Consider the following 24,010-nt stretch of genomic DNA (forward strand, 5'->3'; position numbering starts at 1 on the left):
CAATCGGCGTCTTTTGTAGTTAAAGGAAAAATAACATCACCAATAGATGTTTTTATAAAAAAAATGGAAATGGCTCTAGCAATATGTAAGAGATAATACGAAAAAAAATTCCCACAAATGGCAACATTTGAAAGAAGATGGCTTTAAAATTTCGCAAGCAGATTAAAAAACGCGTGATGATGAGAAGACACCATCTGTTCGAAATATGAAGTATGAATTTTCAATAAGTAGGGGAACGCTATTCCGATTTGTCGAAAGATATGTAATGAGTAACACTGAAATAAAGCGACAAATCGTATCCGCTGATTAAACAGCAGGTAAAGAATTTCTTCCAAAGTCATCCAAAATAAATGAAAAAGGAGAACACAATTCAGACCGACTTTTCAGAAACCAAATTCTAAACAAATGAAAGAGGTCTATTTGGGAAAAAATACTAAGAGCGGAACATATTAACCAAAAAGAAAAGGTGGTGGTGTACTTAATTATGGCGAAGCACACTAGGGGTATCTGCCTAAGGGGAGGGATGCCTTCGGCTCGTATACACGTTACACACGGAGAAAACCACGAAAACACCCATGCAGCCAGCCCGTTCGCGGGATTCGAACCTCGGACCGAACTACCAGTGTTCAGCGAATTTACCGCTCGGCCGCTGGCGAGCCCCAAAAAGTAGAAAGAAAGTTGTGCTAGTGGCTTTAAAGCTGCCAAAGATCGCGTTACATTGTTACTGTTTAGCAATGCTTCAGGAAATCGTTTTATAAAACCTTTACTTATTAATCCAGCAAATGGTCCACAACTCAAGTAGCACATGACGTAGCAAAGACGCTACTACGACCACTTTGCAACTTCTTGGACCAGTTTGCTACGTCATGTGCTATTTGGGAAGCGATAAAAGGCTCGGACTTAAATAATCTACCAGCAGGTTTGATGTCGAATAAAAATGCATGGATGATATCCCACAATGGAGTATCTAAATGGTCAAGTTTTATTCCTGCCGAGCAATACAACAGCCTTGATTCAACCCCAGGGCTGGAATATTATTGCGGCATTAAAAGAACTTTCTAGTATGTCCTAGACACACTTAAGAAAGTCAAAGTATATGCAATCATGAGTACACAGAAAATTTTTCAATTATGAACTGCGTATAATATGTTGCTATGACTTTATCAGTATTAAAGCCAATGATGCATGTTACAGGCCAGTTTGGACAGAATCTGCTAAAACTAACGATATTAGCTCAAATACAATTAAACCTGTATTTCGATATCATATCTGTGGCACATGCAATTGGGGTTCGAAAATGTTTTAAAGAGCTTAGGTTTAAAGAAGTCGCTGAACTGACGGCTATCGAAGTTTTCAATGACGAAGAAATATTCGAAACTGTGTTAGAGGACCACACCAGCTCCAAGATAAGTAGCAACAATGACGAAGGAGGTCCAGTAACAGCTGATTCAATCTTCGAGAACTACGACTGGTTAAGGAATTTGGAAATCATTTCATAACGTAAAATCACAAAGTAGGACGAGTTCTAAAATTTCATCATTGGGCTTGCATGTCTCAATATCAAGAGTTGTATAAGAAACTCAATTGATCTCTCTCTCTCTCTCTCACACACACACACAAAACAAACAAACAAACAAAAAAACCACTCACAGCGATCGATAACCGAAATTTTGCTTCAATCCAAGTAAACTCCAAAATGTAGAAGGAAGCATTACACAGGCTCGAGATAATTCAAGTAAAGAAAATGATGTCGTACCGTTATTATTTCTTTCTTTATTTATTTATTTGAATTTTATTTATTTATTGAGTTTTAACACGATATCCAGTGAAACATATCCACCGTGTGAAAAGAGAATCTGATGCATTTTATGATTTCAAACTACACTAAACATTAAACACACTCGTTTCATTTCCTTCTACATAGACTTCGTTTGTCAATTACTTTAATAAGGACAAGATTGCTAATAATTTTCCTAAACAGGTGTTTAACCATTAGACTGTTCGTATCACTAACAGGAACAGGGACAGGGAAAAGTGGACGGAGCACCAGAACTTCGTCAGTGACTTTTACAGGTGTTGCTCCGCCGCACTACTGTACCCCGCTGGGCTTTTAGTTGGCCCGCATCGGATGCTAGCCTATCAAGACATTTACATAGTAATTTTACATTAATATTAGACTTACGTATTGAATATACAATTACAAAGACATAGTATACAATTATTGCAAAGAAATTAACCTATTAACAAAAGTTGGATTATGGCAGATTGAAATAACATAATTACTTCGAACATACATACAAACTTTCATAGTACATTGTACTTCATACAAACAATATATTTACATTAGTATATCTAGTTACATCGAATTAAAATAAACATCATTTTAAGGAGCTAATTGAAGATTTTTTTTTTTTTTTTTTTTTTTTTTTTTTTTTTGTGCATTTTATCATACTTAGTTGAATTACTAAGGCGAATTCTCTTATTAATACATTTCCTTTCATTTTTTTAACTTGTTACACACAAATGCATCAGCACTGAAGTCTTACATTATTATTTTTGTAAATTAATGTATCATAAATACAGAAAATATACATTAGAAAATCACATAATACTTACACTTACACTAATATATCTAATAGAGTCGTATATTATTTACATTATATTTTAATGATTTAATTATTACACTAATACAGTCCAAATTCTTAATGTAACTATTTTATAAATTAATGTAACTATTAATTAACTTAATGTAACTATTTATACCATATTTAGCCTGTTTCAGACACTTGCAATATTTCTGAAATCTTGCATTATTTTTGCAAGTTGTAGAATAAGAGGTATTTATACAGATGCGATAGCATCTTGACATATGTCTTCTCTTTTATATGCAAAAAGTTTCTTCATAATCAAGGAAACCTTTTGTTGTAAATGAGGTATCGTTAGTATGCATTTAATGTACTCAGGCGTAATTTGTGACCTTCCTTTGCAGTGTAGCTCTTTTGTGAGCTGGCACTTGAAAATATAGTGCTCTGGGTCTCCCTTTTCCCCACATACGCACTTGTCTGATTCGCTCAAATTTCGTGCAAAGTAGTACGTGGGGAAAGGACCATGTCCAGATAAGAATATGTTGATGAAGAAGTTATAAGAGATTGGATCATATGTGGGTTTCTTGTAGAAGTTGAAAAGCCTTCTACCTACTTCTGCATTTTCCCATTCAGTTTGCCATTTTTTTAATGTAATTTTTTTCAACATATGTTTTACATACGATTTAGGGAATGGGACATTGATTGGAGGTAGAGATGGGTCTTGAGCTGCATTTTTAGCAAGCGCATCTGCCCTTTCATTTTGGGCTTGTCCAGCATGCGCTTTTACCCACTTTATTTTTATAGATGTTCTCTTGCGCTGTGATAATAAATCGTAGATATCTTGCACTATTGATGATTTGTTTCTTGCATCATTGACAGCTGTAATTGCCGCTTGGCTATCACTGTAGATGGTAACATACGAGTATGTTAGATGCTTTTGATGAGACCATAGAATAGCGTGTTTTATGGCTGAAAGCTCAGCTTGGAAAACGCTGTTGTTGTTCCTTAGGTGTCCTTTCCATTCTGTTGTATCTTGTTCTGAGAGGAGTGCAAAGAACGCGCATCCTACTTCTTCGTTTAACTTTGACCCATCTGTGTACACGACTGGAAATGAAGGTACACTGAGGGTGTCTTCTTTCGTGTCACTAACAGAGGAAGATAATATATTACAGACTATAGGCTGAAAATTTTAAAAAAATTCTCTCTTAGTATTTTTAATGAATCTCTGAAATAACGCTCGCTAATTAAAAGTGTGTTAAGAGAAAAAAACTATAAAAGTAATTAAAATTTATCCTTTAGTTAAGGCTCATCAATTAATTAGCCAAAATTTGTTAAACGTTAAATTATAATTAAGCGTATGTTTTCAATTTGTACCGTCATTACGGAATTTTTTTCCGAAGCAGGAGACATGAACAATGTGCAGTATTCTCGCGGCAATCGAACCCTGTCCTTCTTGAATACGCCTAGAGTTTGCTACTGTTACACCACGAAGGCGAATTATCTGACGAATTATCATTTACCCCGTTTTAGCTCGGACGCGACTGTAGAATTATGAGGTTTTCGTTTCGTTTCTTTCTTTCTTTTTTCGAAGCAGGAGAGCTGAAACCGAGGAATGCCCCCGCCGTGTCTCGAACCGTGGACCCCTCAAATGCGCGTCGAGTATGCTACACCCCGAAGGCATGCTGGAAGGAGGGAGAATATACCTTATAAATTAAATTTCAGCAATATATATTTTTTCCACAAGGAAATTTTAAAAAATCAGAAAGATAAACAATAGAGTTTGTTAACTCCTGAAAATGAATCTTACATCTGTAACTCGAGAAAATTCCGCACTGATTCTGCTGATGACACCTCATTTATGCTAGGTGCTAGGGAGAGTGGTGTATTGAGAATACGGCAAAACACACTAAGGCCATCTGCCTAAGGGGAAGGATGCCTTCGTTGAAGACTTTCTAATGGAAACTGGTTCGTATACACGTTACACATGGGGAAAACCACGAAAACGCCCAAATGCTAGGGAGAGACAAACAACAGTAGCAAGATAGCTCACTACTAAGCATAAATGTGATCACAACTGAATTTAGCTCCGTCAAAAACGTTGTTTTGATTCGAAATCAGACTTGGTTTTATATCCAATTTATTCTATTTACGAACACATATAGACAATTATTTACATGTAGAGTTTAGTATAAAGATAAAGTGTTTCGTACATCTTGATGATAAACATTCCGTATTTCAGTAATGTAACTAACTTAACTGCTGCTTGCTTAGAAGAACGGGAATTCCCCGATCACAACATATGAAACTGGTTGCCAGATTCATACATCAAACTTAACACACAAAACAAAATCTTAAATAATAATAAACGGGAAATGCTAAACTTAATAGGAGTCATAACAAACGTTAAGCATCTTAAATAATATAGATGCGAAAGTTAAATGAATTTAAACATACTGTGACCTCGCAAAATTTCACTTGGAATAGCAAGTTAGAATTCAATAATCCCAAAATCTTAGAATCAACCCTAACATCATCGCAGAAAATAAACCTCGAGCCTTTGAGTAAGATAGTGAATTTATTTCCACTTACATGAAACTCGTATAAACAATGTCTCCTACAGTACTATCATATAACAGCACCTCATTACGCCACGCATTTTTACTGAAATTTCATCACTTGGGGTTTACTTTAATTTTGCACGGAAATAAAAATACTTAAAAATTCTATTAATTAAAAGCACCGGAGGAATTCCCTTAAGGTAGTGTCTATGTTTTTTTAATCTTTATCATTATTCCGACTATTGAATGATCCGCCATGTTTACACGATGCTGAACTAAGCTTCAGAGCATTAAAAAGCGGGTGGTATTTTTTTATGAATTTTAACAATAAATTTAGTTTCAGTATGCAAAGCATAAAGAAATCTGCAATGTTGAAGAAATTTATTACTGTTATTTATTACTTATTGTTGTTATTAATTGTCAGTAATATTTGCAAATTTTGTTTTTATGATGTATAAATTAATGCACAGCGTACATGCATACAAAAAATTATATATAAATATTTATAACTTTCACTGGAAACTGCCTAAAGGAAAGAAATCGAATAAAGTGGATCCAAAGCTTATTTTCAACCTAATAAAAAATTAAGTTCACTTACTTTTAAACAAAATGAGTGTTATGTAGTGAGGGAGTAGGTTAGGTAAAAGTTTTCCTACTCAGTTGACCATAACACTTAAAATTTTCTAACAACAGCATACTAGTATCAATAAAATCTGAACATTGCGTTGTGTTTTCGGATTAACCATGAAATCAATTTGAGAAGTAGACTATTGAAACTCATGAGCACAAAAAAAAAAAAAAAAAAAAAAAAACATTGAATGATCTAGAAAAGTGAGCCAATTTATTAAATTCTTCAACAATTACTTTATCCATTAATTTGAAAGCAAATTATATTCAATCAGAACTGTCCCATATTGATGATTACACTATGCATAATTAACTTAGTAAACAAATTATATTCAAGCTAAATTGGAAAATATTGATTTCTACAAATCCATACTCCTACAGAGTAATATTACTTTTATCTTTAGCCTTTATAATATCAACTATAATTTCTATTACAATCAGGTAAACATATCAGATAAAACTTTGTATAAATTAACAATACCCTCCCCGAGGAGAAAAAAATATAATTAACAAGTTACACTTTCCAAAAAAAAAAAAAAAAAAAAAAAAATAGAAACACTTCACACAGAATAATCAATACGCCTAGGTGATTCAGGTTATTGCACTTTAACATTAATCGAAACCAATTGAATTCAAGTTATTGCACATAGTAAATTTCTATTTTCAAAAGAATAATTTAACTGGGTAAAATATTAATTGAATTCAGGCTATTACATCCTACAAGCAAAGTTAATCCCTAAGAGGAGCAAAGAAGCTCAAATAATAACACCTTTACAAATCAAACCTCACCATGAAAGAAATTCACAAGTTCAATTAAATAATTTCATGAAGAACTTATTTTCCTTAACCAATCTAACTAAGTTACATTCATTGTTTCAATTTAATAATTTAAATGAGGTTATATTTCCTTAGCCAATCTAATAATTTACTTTATCGACAAACAAAAATGATTTCAATAGAATTAGGTTGATTTACTCAACTACAAAATTTTAATTCAACAAATTAAGTTATTTTAATCATTATTAACTGCAGAATTTTTTAACATTTAACTAACTAATAAAAGAAAGCCAAAAAAAAATCTTATCTGAATAAACACGGCAAGCAGGTGATAAGGAGCAGAAGAAATCCATCATATGAAAAGATTGACCATTGAAGCCCAGGAGGACTGCTGCCGAGCATGTGGAAGGAAATGAGTTCTTAAGTAGATGAAATTTTCAATGGAGCCGAGAAGTTTCTAGTTGATTTAGGATGAACCAAGGTGGTTCCAAGTCTTTAAGCTAGTTGAATTACAGTCCAGGATTCAAGTTACGAGTCGTTCAGCAAAGAGAAGAATTTCAGAATTTATATCAGGAAATCTGTTGGTGGAAAAGACGAATCCATTCCCAAGGGTCGTAGACGCAACGGAGTGTAGACTAGCCAAATGAAGCATTCTATTGTAGCGTAGACACCAGCCAAATGAAGCATTCTATTGTAGAGACCTCGGTGCTGGCAGTGAAGGAATTACTTGCATAATGAAAAATGATTCTAAAGGTTGTATCGAGACAGTTAAAGATCCCATTTTTGGGGAAAAGGCAGAAATTTACTTCTTAACAGCGCAATTACAAGGCATCGCTTTCCGTAGAATTTTTCTGTATTATTTTTCTTGAGAACTTAAACGTAAATATTCAAACACAAAAACTGATAAAAAAACAATTAGGTTGAAGACAATGATGCCTAACTAGGGCCCTCGCTCAAAGCGCAGGGGCAAGAGGCCCGTAGATCCAACTGTAAAAATTTTCATCTCTTCGGAAAAATCAGCTGCCTGCGTGTACAGCATCAGATGGCAAGTCAAAAGTCCAAAATTGAGGGACCTCGTCTCTCAAAACAGCCCGTTAAAAGGGAACGCGCGGGAATACCAACTTGGCAGTGCTCACGCCCCGCCAAAAATGAAACCAGTTGCAACTTCAGCATTCCTTATCTCGCCAAAACCACCACTTTGAAACCCCAACGGAAATTCTAAGTCGCCAAGCCATCGCCAATCAGCCACGCCTCGCGAAGGGGGAGAACTTGGAATTTCAACAACCCTGTACGCAGTCCCAACGAAAGAGCGCTGAAAACTCGAAAAAAAGACTATTTTACCGGAAAGATGGAAATTTCTTCCCCCAGAATAGAAATCACAATGACAACGGAAAAAATCTATTAATTAAAGCTCATAACTAAAATGCAATTGAAGTTAGGAAAACGAAAGTTATGTCAAATTAAAGAGCTAATTTCTCTGCAACTATTGATATTAAATACTAAGAGATTAACTTAATTTTTATCATGAAAAACTGAGTTTATTACATGAAAATTCACCTATATCCATTGTCTGAGTGTACAAGATTGAAGACGCTGTTCGCGTAAAACCGAATAACCGAAATAGATTGCACTAGAATTAATCAGCCAAATAAATGAATAGATCCAAACTTGTTGTGTAGCTAAAATTTTGAATATTTACAAATTAAAATTTTGATTTCTATGATTCACTTAATTATATTAAATTTGCTACACAACAAGAGTGTCATTAACAATGAAAACCAATGTGCATTCATTATCATTCTTCACAGAGAACAAACAGTACACACTATTTTCCGAGTCTAATGTATATCGTTATTATTTTTTTCATTAACTCTGGTATTGTTGCTTTTGTCATCGCAACTCGCAAGCTGCAGAAATGATAATTAAAAAAATAATTTGTTTGTAAGTCATGTAGATATGAGACGTAGTTCACGAATTCCTCAGATAGGAAAGAAAAAAAAAATATATTAGTATTTTTCAGCTAGCACAAGTATAATTGGAAGCAATATTGTTATACACGTATAGAAATCATAAAGAGTGTATTCACTCATCGGTCACACATCTTCCTGATACGCTGAAGAAAGTTCTTAAGTAGCCTGAATGCAATTTCTTTAGCTTACAATTCCTGTAACAAATAGACGTGCTGCCATCTGTGAACATAAGAACAAACCACTTGGTAAGCAAAACGTGTTTGTTCGTCCTGCTGAACAACTATTTTTTAAAAACATTTAAACGGTTAATAATTTACCCCCTTCTTTCACGAAATGTCACTACAGAGTAAAAATGATAACTAATATATTAGATTGTTTTTAACATAAAATAAAAGCTTTCTTGAATATTTGGATATCTTTCTCATGACATCTTTAAATTGTATCTTTAAATTTCAAGTTGAGCGAACACTTTTTTTGGATTTCTTTTGACTTCAATTTTTCTCACCTGACTTAATTAAAAACTGAATGCACATTTAATTTTTTTTCTAGATTTTATGCGCTTCTTTCTTTTTTTTAAAAAACGAAATTTATCCTTCATGAAAACTACTCTAAATAATTATAAAATATCAAGAATATAACTACGTAAGAAGTTATTTAAAACTTGGACCTTTTTACAATAAGCTTTAAAATTAGCATTTATACGTAGAATAATGCATCATTTTCTGCAGTTTTTTTACTTTATCTCTAATCCAAAGATGTCAAGATACAAATAAAATTGTGACGACAATAAATGAACGTTTTTTTTTTTTTTTTTTTTTTCTCCCCGCTTAACGTGGCCCGAATCTCTAGCTGTAACTGTCGTAGATTTTCGGGACTCGCTTACAACTTTGTGTGTTTGTCTTCACTTTCCTTTGTCACCGCGGTCAGTTCGATTTTTCCTCCGATGTATCATCAAAATTAATTTATTATGTAGTTGTTATGTTGCAATTGTTGTAATTAAAGTTTTTCTGTTATTTAAAATCAATCTATTGCCTTACGTGTGTAGTTCATCCTACAAATACCTAGCGAAGCCTCTACATATATTTGTTACTGTATTCAGCTCAGCATCATGCGACAATACATTAAATGCGCGCTAATTGCTCCTGGAAATAATGTAAATAATTAAGGAACTATACATATTGAAATTGTTTAAATTAATTTTATACCTCTCAGAAAGTAAGTAAAAAGAACATCCCGCAGTAAAATATTTCAAATAAATGGCAGAAGGTAAAGAGAAAAAAAATATGATTGTGATATCTAAAGCAAATACTGGGATTTCTTCGTTTTCTTTCTATGGAAGAATGTTTTTCACTTCTTTACAAGTAGAGGCACTAGCATGGAATTCAAAAACGACTTTCTTCCGCTTCTTTCTGAATCGCTCGTGTTGATGTCAGTATCTAATTATTCAACTAGCTTAATTTTCACACAAAAATAAAATTTAATATCTGAACTTTCATACATAGCGCAATTAATCCCATTTCTATCAAAGTACTTTTTATCGTAGTTTTATCCATACTTTCATATTATTTTTATCCCGAATTCTACTACATTCATAAATAAATTTCTTAATTATCTCAATTTAAATTATTACTTTTACAGAACGAATAACGAGACTCAAATATTTTAACAACCAGTTCAAGACCTCAATAAGTCATAATTAGGCTAACTAAGTAGCCATTAATTGTCCAACTAAATACTGCAATTTACTTTTAGCAAATGAAGTGAAACTATTTTAATAAGCAGTTTTATAGAATCGGGACAAAATAATTACTTCATGAAGGCCTCCTGAATTCCAGCACTATACTGAATTCATCACTTCGGTCATGGTAACCACTCTTCAAAATGGGTATTAAAGTTCAACTGATTTCAGAATTCTAAGATTCAAAGGTTGCGATTTAGCGCTGAGATTAGAAAGATAAAAACATTAATCAAAGTTAATGGTATCTTCAGCGGCATGGTGCTGCATGTACTTTGATTTATTATACGTTAAGAAAGGCGCAAACGGGAACTGAACAAATTACTCTAAGTATTAGAATGTAATTAATCACTTAAAAAAGGGTTGTGTCACAAACGAGCAATCAAGCCTGTACAACAAATTTTGCACAGCAAAAATTTATAAAATTGATGAGTCAGAAATTAATCAAACGTATTTTGGATACTGAATCAATTTATTGGTTCAATTAATCAAACGTGCTGGATAATTGAATCAATCTACTGAAATAATTTTATTTTTAACTCTTTATAATTAAATTTAGTATTTGACATATTTTAATTTAGTATCGAAATGTGATATTTCATTGAACACCTTAATACATATTACAGTCCGGTTAAAGATAGTAATATTAGATACAACTATCGCAGTTTTTAGCACCTACGTTTAACCATGTATTAAAAAATACTGATGACTTTCATGGAGAGATGAGCGCCCAGAGGTATTTCCTATAAGGTATTTCTCACGTCTTCTTAGCGTGCCTTCGTAGTGCAGTGGTTTTGCACGCTGGGCCTGTTTTCCAGAGGTCCGCGGTTCGATTCCTGGCGAAGGCGTCTGCTCATTTTTTTATTTCTCCTGCTTCCAAAAATATACCTAATGTCTCTACAGTGGCGCTCGAACTAAGAGAGTGTTGGATGATGATTCTCTCTCCCAGGATTTGACGATTTGGACCCGTAGAAACCCCAGTTGCCCTTTAAAAGGGGGAGTATATGAGGTATTTATCCCGCCTTCTTAGCGGACCTTCGGGGTGTAGTAATCTGCACGCTGGGCGCTTATTTCAGAGGCCCGCGGTTTGATTCCTGGCGAAAGCATTACTCATTTTTCATCTTGCCTGCTTCCAAAAATACCTAATGTCTCAATAATGCTAAAACCAGCAATTAAGATAAAATATAAAATTATTATGCGGGAAAAGTTTCCTTCCTAACTTCTTTTAGCGTGCTTCATTTGAGAATATATACGTCTCTTATTTACATTAAATATTTCAAATAAGCATTAATTTCTGCATCTCATATTCATAAATATACACTCTTGCAGGTCTGCATTTGATTAGAAAGTATTCCACGCTTTGGGACGACAATAAATTGAAAGCAAAACAAAGGTTCCCCAAGATATATTTTTTTTTACCATGAATAACAATCTGCAAATTTTTCTTTGGAATAAATTCTAATGAAAGGCTCAATAATTTAATATGTACATATTCGGCACATTCGGTAATCCGACGCACATATATCCAATATGAAAGCTAATTTACAAGTCTATGATCGTACGAGTATTATTCCGAACTAATCAAAAGGGTTCGAGGCTTCCTTTGCACCAATATCGTTACAACGATAGGAGGATGTAATCATATATGGCACGATGTTAGCAAAACTCTGTTGAAGAAAGCAAAAGTAAATATTGCTAATCTTATGGTTAACTACTCTGACATACTAAACTCAATCCAAGGTGTTCTTTTGAACAATTTTTCAGTCACAGTCTCTGAAGATGAAATTTTCTGAATGAAAGAAGCCACACTTGAGCTATTTATAGAAAACTACAGAGATAAAAAAGACGAAACTGATATTCTTTTGCATAAGACTGTTGAAACATTAAATGTCACTTGTGGGATTTAGTAATCTTAAAATCAGTAGAGGAAATGGTAACAATCAGTTGTAGCGATGTTAGTAATCTTAAATCAGTGTAGAAATAAATAAATAAATAAACTTTTTCCCATTCTCTTCACTGATATTTCGAAAAACTGGTGGATATACTGAAATTTCTTCATGCAACATTATCAGAACAAATTATAAATCATAAATCAATTAACAGTGATAAATTATGGATATCATGTTGTTTATTTGTTATTAAATTTTAAACATTAACTAGATTTGTGGTTTTACACTATGTATAGCTAACTTAAAATTTCCCATTCTTAGAACATGTCAAATTACTTTAACAAAAATGTTTCCGCTGCCTTGTTTTTCCCTGATATTATGCTGATGAGTCTAGTAATTCATAATATTTGGTAATTAAGACATTACAAAGATCATTTTGACCTCATTGCTACCTATCGGAGAATATTCTAACAATTTTATAAAGAATTTTAGAAATAAATTTTATAAAGCGAAATGATTGTCTCTTACTATAAACAAACAGATATTCCTAAAAAAATAAAGAAAATGTTTGAAAATAAATCACAAACGAATATAGGTGATTCTAATGCAAAGTAGGACTGATAAATGGATTCCGATTCTGTAGCAAAATGGATATATAGAGAAATAAATATTTCTCTTCGCTAAGAAGGTTAACTGAGAATCACCTGAGAGACAAAGTTCGCAGTAGTTAGTTAATCTTGTCCTTTGGGGCCCCTCATGGGGGCAAGATATCCGTCTATTTCACTTCATGGGTTAACCTTCTCAATGGTTTCTACATGAATTGAATTACTTTCTCTCTGATGCCTTATCAATGAATTACATCAAGTTATGGAAATAACTCTGTTACAGCTACAGGATTAAATGCGTCTCATTGAAACCCCTAGAAGCTTAACTTATGTGATTATATTCCTGAAGTGTAAAAACTCCTAGGTTTTTCATTATTTTCAAATTTAGTTTTAAAAATACATCTATCTTAAGTCATAAATACATGAATGATATATTTTTACCAAAACATCATTACTTATCTTGCATCTTTTGAAGGCTTCCTTTGCTTCCTTTCATAAGCTATAAGAAATCATAAATATATAAAATGAATTTTCAGTTACACATATCCAAGGAAAACGAAAACAGTAATTCAAAACCATCAGTATAAAAATAAATTGAATCAAACATTTTGTTACGGAGTATATAAGCTACTGACAAATATGACTCTACCAGTTGGACGCGAGCCGAAATGTTAAGCAGTACTGAAAACTTTCTAAACATCATATTACTTTCTCCATAAAGTATTATTATATTTTATATCTTAACATTTAAAATGGAAGTACTGATTAAAAATCATATTTTAAAATCATGTGAGTATAAAACAACTGATTGTTCTTCTGAATCAATAATGTAAGCTTTCAAATCTTGTAATCTAACACAATAGACATGAAAATTTTTTTCTATAAATAAAAGTAATGAATACACATATTCACCATTAACAGAAAACAAATGGTATTCTGTGGTCAATACTGATTTCGTAATAATGTATACATGTACTGAGAGTGTAATTGACTATTTCTAACATAGTGGAAACGAAGTAAATATTATAATTTCTGCAACTCCCCATAGCATGCCAGATAAAACATGTGAAGTTATGTATAAACAACAAATTTTTTTGTGTCATAGTAAGCGTTATTTTTAATATGAGTGCGAAGCCAAAAATCGACAGGATTCTTGTCTGAAAGTTATAATCACAGCTCTACAGAAACTCTCAACGGTATCTCTATTGATATCTATAGATATCGAATATCTTGGTAAAATACTCGCGGAGCAAACATTCAATATCTGTTGCGACTTGTGATCATAAGTGGCCATGCATAATAGAGACACATTATGTATTAATATTACACTATCGGCAACTGCATGATCTTATAGATTAGGTATTGCTTAATATTATGTCAGTGTTTGATGGAGTCAAGCAGATATACAATATTGTTATATGATGATATTCCCTTTTACTGCTACCGCTCCTGTATAAATTCTTTCTTGAAGAGACCGTAAACTTCCAAAAACTCAAATGAAGTATATTCCAGCTATTTCTCTTTCCTATTTGACAGTAATACATCAAATATTGCTAAGAATATCAAAAATATAAGAAAAAGAGGAACCTAAAATTTCTGAAAATCTAAGTATACAGTTACCAATTTGCTTCAAATTGCTATGCTCTTATACATTCGAAACTCAAGATCCTAACATTTAATTTTTGCATATTTATATGGTAGGTGCTTTCAGTTATTTTTTGACTAACTACTGAGCCCCTTTTGTCATTTTTATAATTTAAAATATTTAAACAGCGTGTTTAGATGGAACTGTTCGCAGTGGATAATAAAAGTCTCGCCATGATTTATTTTCTCCATAGTTAACATTACTTGACAAATGTGATAATCATAAAATTTCGGTTTTGCTTAATAAAGTTCGTCGAACAATCAGTATACACTGGTGTGCAAAAATTAAGGACGAGACGGTTTTTTTCAATATAACTTTGTACAAAAGCTTTCCAAATAAACACATTTAATACCGTAAGATCCCCAATACGTAAGGACATGAGTAATGTAAGCAACACTTACTAAAAGAGAAATCAGAGGGATAAAATGAAGCTTTATTGAAAAAGTAGCATGGAGAGCAATGCGACTGAAGCCCGAAACATCCCTGTGATGGGTGTCCAGCAAGAAACATCCGGTCTTTAATAGGCGATATGATCTCCCCTGACTGCTAGGCAGGTTTCACAGCGTCTGCCCATGCTGAGAATGAGGGTGTCAATGAGTTGTTGAGGCATTGCTGCCCATTCGTCTTGCAGCGCCAATCGAAGCTCAGGAATCGTTACTGGTGGTAAGGTACGAGCTGCCAAGCGTCACCCTAGAAAATCCCATACATGCTTCATGGGATTGAGATCCGGAGATCGTGCCGGCCAATCCATACGTTCAATATCCTCACTCTGTAAGAGCTGTTCGGCAGCTACTGTGCGATGACATGGTGCATTGTCGTCCATGGAAAGGAACTGCGGACCCATAGCGCCTCTAAAAAGACGCACATATGGAAGAAGAATCTTGTTACAATAACGGGTCCCGTTGACTGAACCTGCGTCGAAGATGTGAAGGTCTGTACGACTACCAAGCATGATGCCTCCCCAAACGAGAACACCGCCACCTCCATACCTGTCCCTTTCAATGATGTTCGAGGGATGATTGCGGCTTCCCGCTCTCTCCAGATGAGTATGCGATGAGAATCGCTACTCAGACTGAATCTGCTCTCATCTGTAAAGAATACGCGTCCCCATTCATTGTCTCTCCAATTCCGGTGTTCCCGGCACCACAGAGAACGCCTTCTCCGATGGGCAGGCGTTAGAGGTACACACCGTACAGGGCGTCGTGCAAACAGACCACCACCGTTCAGTCTTCTAGCCACGGTAAAACGCGATATCGTTCGTCCAGTCGCCTGTGTCGTGTGTCTAGCGATTTCTCCCGCTGTCTGCCGCCTTTTTCTTCTGGCCTGTAAGGCAATATACCGGTCATCTGCGGGTTGTGTTCCTCGTGGACGACCACTACTAAACCCCCGGATAGCTGTTCCTGTAGTTTGAAATTGTCTCCAAAGTCGTGAAACGATGCTGTGAGCAATTCCGAACTCTGCAGCCACACTTGTCACACTGCGGCCTTCCTCCAACTTCCAATGATTCGACCTCGGGTAAAAGCATCCAGATGTCGTCTAACAGATTGATTATTCGCCATTTCTCTCTGAGGCAGCAACTCGGTGTGATTTTAACTGCTATACGGCGTGCAATCTCTTTTCCAGAAATACTGATCTTACACCGACAACATGCTTTATACTACTCAGACACTCCCCCATTACGTCTACCTGCATATCTGCGCATGTGCTACCGTGCATCACCTTACTTAATCTCCTGATTGGTCTTTCTGTCCGCTCTGCCTCTTCGTTCAGCTGATATGCTAATTTTTCGACTTCGTCCTTAATTTTTGCACACCAGTGTATTGTATGAATAGAATTTTCCCTATTTTATGATTTGCCTTAACAACACTTAAAGTTGTTTTTACTCGTATACCCTAATTCTTTATGCTTTATCATTAAGCCAATTCGTTAACACCGTTATTCTTCTGCGAGCATTTTACTTCCTGCGTGTTTATGGGGTTTTCAAACAGTTCGATTCATAAACAAAAATACAATTTATGGTTCATCAAACAAATATGAAAATTTAATTTAATGAAACAATTCCGTAAATAAAAGTAACTGCAAGAACAAAATAGCGAAACTATAGCTCTAATAGCCTTTTATTTTACAAGAACTTTATTTTTAAATCCTAATTGTTTGCTTTGACTGCGGTCCATTTACGATGAACTCGGATCGCAGCATTCTTTCATAGTTCCCAAGCTTATATTCATAATTGTGAAAAACTAACCCAGGGTCTTGTAAATTTAGTTGGTAGTCCGACCATGCCTTTGACATCTGAATAATATTTAATTAAAGTTTATACCCGAAGGGTCCTAGAGTTATTTATGTCATAAGAGATGCTTATTTTGTAGAACAACAGAAGTAACTGATTCGAATTAAATTTGCACGTTCCACTGATTCAATCAGATTGGTCAGACAGAAAATTTATCAATAAAATATATTCAAAGAATCTTGCTCCTCCTCTTCCCCACTAATTGCAATATTCAAATCGTATTTTATTCGCATGGAAGCAGGTCATTTGTCATGCTTGAAAAGGTTTCCATAATGTGCAAAATCTGCATTCTATTTTCATTTCTTCAATTCTTCTTTCTATAAATGCAGTTTATGTCATTATTTCACACCATATTCATAGTATCTCTTAATTTTTCCCAACAATGCAGATATGCTTCTAACGCCATACTGCTGACTACGTAGATTATCTAAGAGTATATCGACGGCAATTCGCTTTTTCCGAGCAATTTGGTCCTATGGCGGTACAGGGAGTAACAGAGTTAAATTCTGATGCTTTGTTCTGGGTTTCTTGTAAGAGGTCTCTTCGCGTGTAATACAAACACGAATTTCCCTTAGGAAGCTCTCCGCAAAAAAACATTATCCCCCTTTCGCAAATTGAATTTGCTTGTTTTGGCATAGACAAATTAACTAATCAACCAACCGCAAGAGGTGTATATAGGAAATTTTCAAATTTAAACCTTCACAAAGAACGCAGTTAAACTCAAATAATATTTAATGATTATCTCGTGTTTCTTGAACTTGAACAAATGCATAGAAGGGGATATAACCTTATATTTTGTGTATAAGTTTACACACTAAATATTAGATATTCAAGCAGTTTGATCTCCTTCATGTATTTAGATGTTTCCGTATAGGATATATAGTTATGTACCTTAACATAATTCTCTTTCAAGTCCGATTAACAGCATACCTATTCTTCACATTGAGGAAGAAAAAAAAGCTACTTTCATACGAAATATAAAATATTAAGAACATTCACATAAAATACTTCACAATGTTTTAGATAAATGAAATAAATGGTTTAAAAACATTTTGGTAATTGCAATACTCTTAACAAAAAAAATTATTAAATTTGAAAGGTAAATCTAAGATCTTATGCTTTGCTGAACAGCAATATTCTGAACATCCGCTATGCTCGAGTGAAAGTCGAAGATAAATTAAAGAATTATCTTTCACGTAAGTGAAGTACTTTCCATGGTGCATATGTGACAAGTGCTGCTCCTTCGTTCTTTCGGTTCTTTTCTAGTTTTTATTTTCTCAGTAGTCAATTTCGAATATTATTTAAAATAGTTCAGTCGTCGAGGTGCAGAAAGTGAAAACAAACTACTGCCATATGAAACGGGAAGTAACTGGAAAGTTCACAGAAGCTATCGAAGAAGAAAGTCAATTTTAAAATCATACAAACTCACGTTCACGTAACAACGATGTATACAATGTACGTAGTTTGATCCAAAAAAAAAGTTTACAAGCAGAAGCATTTGAAAGGTAATAATTGTGGAGCGAATATTTCCACCCAGGGTGGTTGACAGATGGCGCTAGTTGTCCTACAGCGATTCTACCAGTAAGTAGCCTCAGTACGCAGACACTTAAGAGCGACAGTAATGGCACGGCGTCTAGAAAAGTGGTCTCGCATAGAGGTTCGAGGCGTAATTCGATTCTTATGGGCCAAGAATGTGGCCGCATCCGAAATTCACAGACAAATCTTTCAGGTATACGGGGACAAAGCAATGAGTAGACAACAGGTACCGAAATGGTATCGTTCTTATGAAGCGGGCAGGGAGCATGTGGAAAACCGCAATATGGAAGCGAGCGGCCGTCCAAGTTCTTCAAGGACGGATATCAACACGGCACGTGTTGAAGAAATCATCCAAAGGGATCGACGAGTAACCGTGCGTGAGATTGCCTCAGAGTTGGACCTGAGTTATGGTAACGTTCAGCGTATCGTAACCGATGAGTTGCGATATTCCAAAGTTTGTGCCCGCTGGGCTCCACGTGCGTCGTCCGCGGAGCATAAGGCCGCTCGAATGATGTGCAGCCTCACATTTCTTCAGTGATACCATTCAGACGGCCAACACTTCATTGATCGCATCGTTACCGGTGATGAAACATGGCTCCATCACTTCACCCCCACATCCAAAAGAGCCACGATAGAGTGGAAACATGCTGGATCTCCGACGAGGAAAAAGTTTAAGGTCACACCCTCTGCCGGTAAACTGATGGCAACCGTTTTTCTGGGATAAGACTGGTGTTATCCTAATCGAGTATTTGGAGCGTGGCCATACCATTAAGGCCGATCGTTATTGTGCCACCTTAACGAAATTGCGTAAAGCCATCCGACGCAAACGGCCTGGATTACTGAGCAAGCCGTCATTCTTCTGCATGACAATGCCAGGCCCCATACAGCTCGACAGACTCAGGAATTGCTGCAAAGGTTCAAGTGGGAGGTCTGGAATTACTCCCCATATAGGCCCGTTTTGGATCCAAGTGACTATTTCATTTTTTCTGCGTTGAAGCGATACTTATCCGGAACACGGTTCACCTCAGACGATGCAGTGAAAACAACTGCCGAGAAATGGCTTAATGAGCAGGGCCCTGATTGCTACCAAGACGGTATAAACAAGTTGGTCGAACGTTCTGACAAATGCCTAAATAGGTTTGGAAAATAGCCTGAATAGGTTCTGACAAATGCCTAAATATGTTGGAAAAGTGAAGGCCAGATGTGTCTCTTAACTCCCATTTGTATCTTGTTTCTATTGTTAATAAATACTTTTTCATTTGCCTTGTAAACCTTTTTTTTTGGATCACCCCTCGTACGTACGTAACAGTAGTATATGTAATGTTGTGCGGTATATCGATCAAATGATTTTTTAAATGAATTTGAACTTGCTGAAATAAAATACAGTCGCCGATTAAAGAAATTAAACTTATGTACTAATGAAAATTACTATCTTTAGTATTAATGTTATGAAACTAAATGATATGCAGGGAGATGAAAAGTATATGTAGCATGAACCTGCAAAATCAATTGACAAAAAAAGTTCATTTTATTTAGACATTCTAGGGTAACATTGTTGCCGCAAATGGCAAAGCAGTGAAAATATTTGCTTACAACGAACAACGAAAAATATTCAGAAAAGATAAAAAGATAGCATGCCCAATAGATTTAACAATAGGTTTGTGAAAGTTTCAAAAACAGTGAGCACTTTGAGGTAATAAATAAATATGATTGATACTGCTAACGTGTTTGTTCTTCAGTTTGGAAACTTCACTTCTAGGACCATTATCTCATTTTCCCAGCCATAATATTCCCCCAGCCATCAGAGGTTTTGATCAAATGTATAACCATATTTCTGACTTATCCTGCATCGTACTATCGAGTGGCACTATGTTGGCTTCAAGTTTAAAGCTAGCTGATAAATGTGGAAGGTGCCACGTTGTTAGTGAGTTCGAGTCAGCTTCACAACTTAGTGCCTGGCGCAAAGTTATGACCAAGTGCTGACCATCACCAAGTTGCTGTTCGTTTGCAATGCGGCGGTTTAAGTTCGTGGTTACTAAACTGACATCATGTGAAAGTACTCCGTTACCAACTCGGTATTGCGTCAATAAAACTCCGGTGTGATGTACAAAATTAGTACAGCAGATTTTTCCCTTTCTTATTTTTATTAAGTTATTTAATAAGCAATATGATAGGGGTAATACAAGAAGGAAATATGTTTTTACCAGAAGAATGCATTACAAATTTAAATAATGCCACAACTGAATTTGAGTATTCTAAATAAAGTAATCTTCTAAATAAAAGTAAGAATACTTTAAATGTTCAGATGAAGATTTAAGTGGAGCAAAACTGTACCTTCGGAAGTGATTGTAAAAAGAAATCATTTACTCCGCGGTTACCGAGTGAAGGCACAAGCGGTTGCCAAATTGGTAAAAAATGCGTTCTTCTGCTATGCAGAGAGCAGATCTTCTCGATCGATCAATAGTATGTTAAGATGCTTTCTAAAAGAAAATGAAATAAAACATTAGTGAATTCTTTGCATGCATTTGAATAAAGAAAACGCTGAAGTAACCGAGAGAAAAATAAAACATTTTTCCAACAATCAGTTTCGCTTATATTATAATACGATCGTGAAGAGCATAAAGAGCAAATTCACGAAGCTGTATTACAAATATGCCCTTCAGAAATCCAGCATACTAAAACAACTCAAACCTGTAATCATCTAGTGCTTCAGCTATTCTATAAGCAGTTTCAATAATTCCCTCTTTTCATCCTTCAACATTCATTTACATTTTTTCCTAAAGAAACCAGTTTTAACAAAAGATTTGAACAATTGCTACGATTTGGATACATATATTACATAATATATCCCACAATGACAACAAACACAAAACATTTATTTGCATTTCGTGATCAGAGTCATAAATGTTTTATTTTTAGAATATAGCGGAATGTTTTATGAATGAGCATACGTAAGACGGATATCCGTTCATAAATCTTTCTTTTATATTTTAAGCTTTTAGAATAGAACACAAATAGGTATTCACATTTTGATTTTCAGATCTGGATACTGTCTCGGTCAAAATACTAAAAAAAAATCTAGAACTCGATGGCTATTTCATGTTGGAAATATATGCTAATGCTGAAAATAGCCGTAAGAGAAGCGTTCCATTAAATATTCATCAAAACGAAAATTACCGAATTTAATGATCTAGCGGCCTTAATTTATATTTTGATTCTATAACTTAAGTGTTTTCAAAACTTAGTTACACATCTCAGAATTCCTAAATCAAGGTACAATCATCCAAATACTACGTATGAGTTTAAAAAAACTTAAATGAGTTTAAAATTAAAAACATGGAAGAGTTTATGTGCGAATTCCCTTTTAAATCGAATCTTATGTACGTAAATGAGAGATTAAAATTTCATATACAGCCAAACAATTTGACTAGAAATACGGAGCTGTGTATGATTTATGTATATGATATGTATATGATTTGTACAGCTAGGTAACAGCTAGCTGTACAAATCATATACATCAGGCATATCAAACTTAGTATCTTGACTGGACCAAAGAGTCACCAATGTAAAATAGTACAAGCTGCAGAGAAAAAAGGCCATTTAGGTAATTATTGATATATTTGAAAAAGAATGAATAAATAAACACATAAAATCTCTCTTAACACTGGAGTTCTTTAAAATATAAGGAACACAAACTGATAGGGTGTGGATAGCTATTGTTTCTTTTCCGACACGTGTCATCTTATTTTTTTGTGGAATTGTTTCTTTTCATAAGTGGGAACGTTTTTTCATACTTATATGTGTAATATAACACAGAAATCATGAGCCATGCAAATTTGCGGCTCTATAGCAAACGCATTGACAAGTATTTTTAAAATTTGGGGATACCGACTTCACAGAATTTTTGCTTCAGAGTCATGCTAACTGTCTATGAATTCCATCTGTAAATGGTCTGCTGCTTTTTTAACATCGGTTGAAAAATAGGCAGAAAATAAGGTAACATCATCTTCGACAAATCTGAAATCGCCGATTCAGTCTTCAAACTCTGAAACTTTTTCGGCACAAAACAGGCTTCCTTGAACTTTGTATTTAACACAAGTTAGGAAGGGTATCAAGCATTCATTTTTTTCCATTTCTTCCAGAACAGTAACTTGTGTTCGAATGTTTTTAATTGATCATTCATGCTCGTAATAGTTTTGTCTTTACTCGTAATGGAAAAGGCTAGTCAGTAAGCTGCCTTGTCGTAAGCGACTTGTGAGTAAACTGACGTTTTCTTCTTTGATTTATAAAAAGTGTGAATTTTGTTTGTCAAGTTCCAGAAGCTCTCGATAGCCGTTGAGTAGGATATCCAACGAATTCACTTCTTTGTAACAAGAAAGCCCAGAATATTCAATATCTAAATTCAATTGGCCAAGAAAACAGAAAATTTTCATTAATTCATGAAATCATAATAATTTCAATTTTATTGAATACTATGGAATGATAATAATTTAAAGTTAGTGAATGAGACCATCTCAAAAGTCCTTTTTAGAATTCGATACTACATATCGCTGTTGCCATGATATCTGGTGCAATTCCAATTTTTAGTAATTTGTTGCAATTACTTTTCTACTGCTAAACATTGACTGTAAGTCCATGTAATAGCTATTAAGTCGTTTTTGTTATTTTCTCTTGGTAAACCGAGGATTGTAAAAATGAGTCAAGGGCAGTATGTCAACGCAGGCCTCTCACACATTTATTTTAAAAGTCTGCATACACAATGCCGTAATATAATTCGAAAAAAAATTAACTAAGAAAACATAGTCCTTAGGAGACATAAAATGAAAAATTTTAACAAAGGTTATACACTGAAACAATTCAACTGCAACTGTATTAGTTAAACTCAATACCAAGTCACAGGAAATTACTTACATGTTATAGAAATGAACAGAACATTGTTGTTCGTTGTGGAATAGAACGAGTTGCATTTTTTAATTACATTAGATTTGTGCAGGACCTTCTTTTGCATTTATGACCAGGTGCAATCTTTTAGGCATTGAAGAACAATAGGAATTTTAGACATTTTCTGTAAACATTTTAAGCCTTCAGCAAAATATCCATCGAAAATGTTTCGTTTAAAATTATGAGAAACACAGCACTTACAACTTCTGCAAAGATTTATCCAAAGTAATAATTAGACACAAATACTAACTCATTATAATTAACCATCGTGAATCAGTAATTAAAATTTCAATGAATGTATTTTCTGATACAATAGATTTTCTGCATAGTTTTTCATATGTTAAAAGAGAAAAAAATAAACTGAAGAGAGAAAAAAATGAACTGAAGAACCGAATAATGTTTAAGCTAAAAAAATATTATGATGGAACAAAGGATTAAAAGTACTTGTAAGTTGAACAGGACTGTTTACGTTTCGATATTCAAATGGCGCCGAAATTGAAAGTGTAGTTTCGTTTCTAAAAACATTAATAAATTTAATTACTGTCAGTATATTCAAAACAAATTGTAAACACATAATGATAACATATTCATACATAAACATTTAGTAGAAATCTGACCATAAAGTTAAGTTTTAAAATTAAAAAATAGAACAGTTACAGGTCATCTACATTCTAGCGACCGAATTCTACCGAAGACAAAACCACAAGTGTGTTGCTAACGCAGGGTAATGAAAACGTGAAAAATAATTCTATAGACATGGAAGGTGAACATACCCCTTCACTATCAGGTTCAGTCCTGATACACAGGTAAAGGAGAAAATTTATTAGTTGGTCTTTTGAAGACACCAGTTTT

The 24,010-nt window shown here is 34.3% G+C and overlaps 1 protein-coding gene across 1 annotated transcript; it reads left to right on the top strand.

Moving 5' to 3' along the window:
* The first annotated feature begins 18,302 nt into the window (after positions 1-18,302).
* LOC146998473 (protein GVQW3-like) lies at positions 18,303-18,755 on the top strand. Its single transcript, XM_085810086.1, has one exon. It carries the CDS (start codon positions 18,303-18,305, stop codon positions 18,753-18,755), a length of 453 nt encoding a protein of 150 aa, XP_085666212.1.
* The last annotated feature ends 5,255 nt before the right edge of the window (positions 18,756-24,010 follow it).

The sequence above is a fragment of the Stegodyphus dumicola genome, chromosome 2, assembly GCF_044657685.1.
Source record: "Stegodyphus dumicola isolate Sdum_Otavi_A_Nest chromosome 2, ASM4465768v1".
In the NCBI taxonomy this organism is placed as follows: Eukaryota; Metazoa; Arthropoda; class Arachnida; order Araneae; family Eresidae; genus Stegodyphus; species Stegodyphus dumicola.

Bases quoted from the DNA above. Each gene is read 5' to 3' on its own strand.
- LOC146998473 (XM_085810086.1), top strand. From the start codon at position 18,303: ATGGCACGGCGTCTAGAAAAGTGGTCTCGCATAGAGGTTCGAGGCGTA.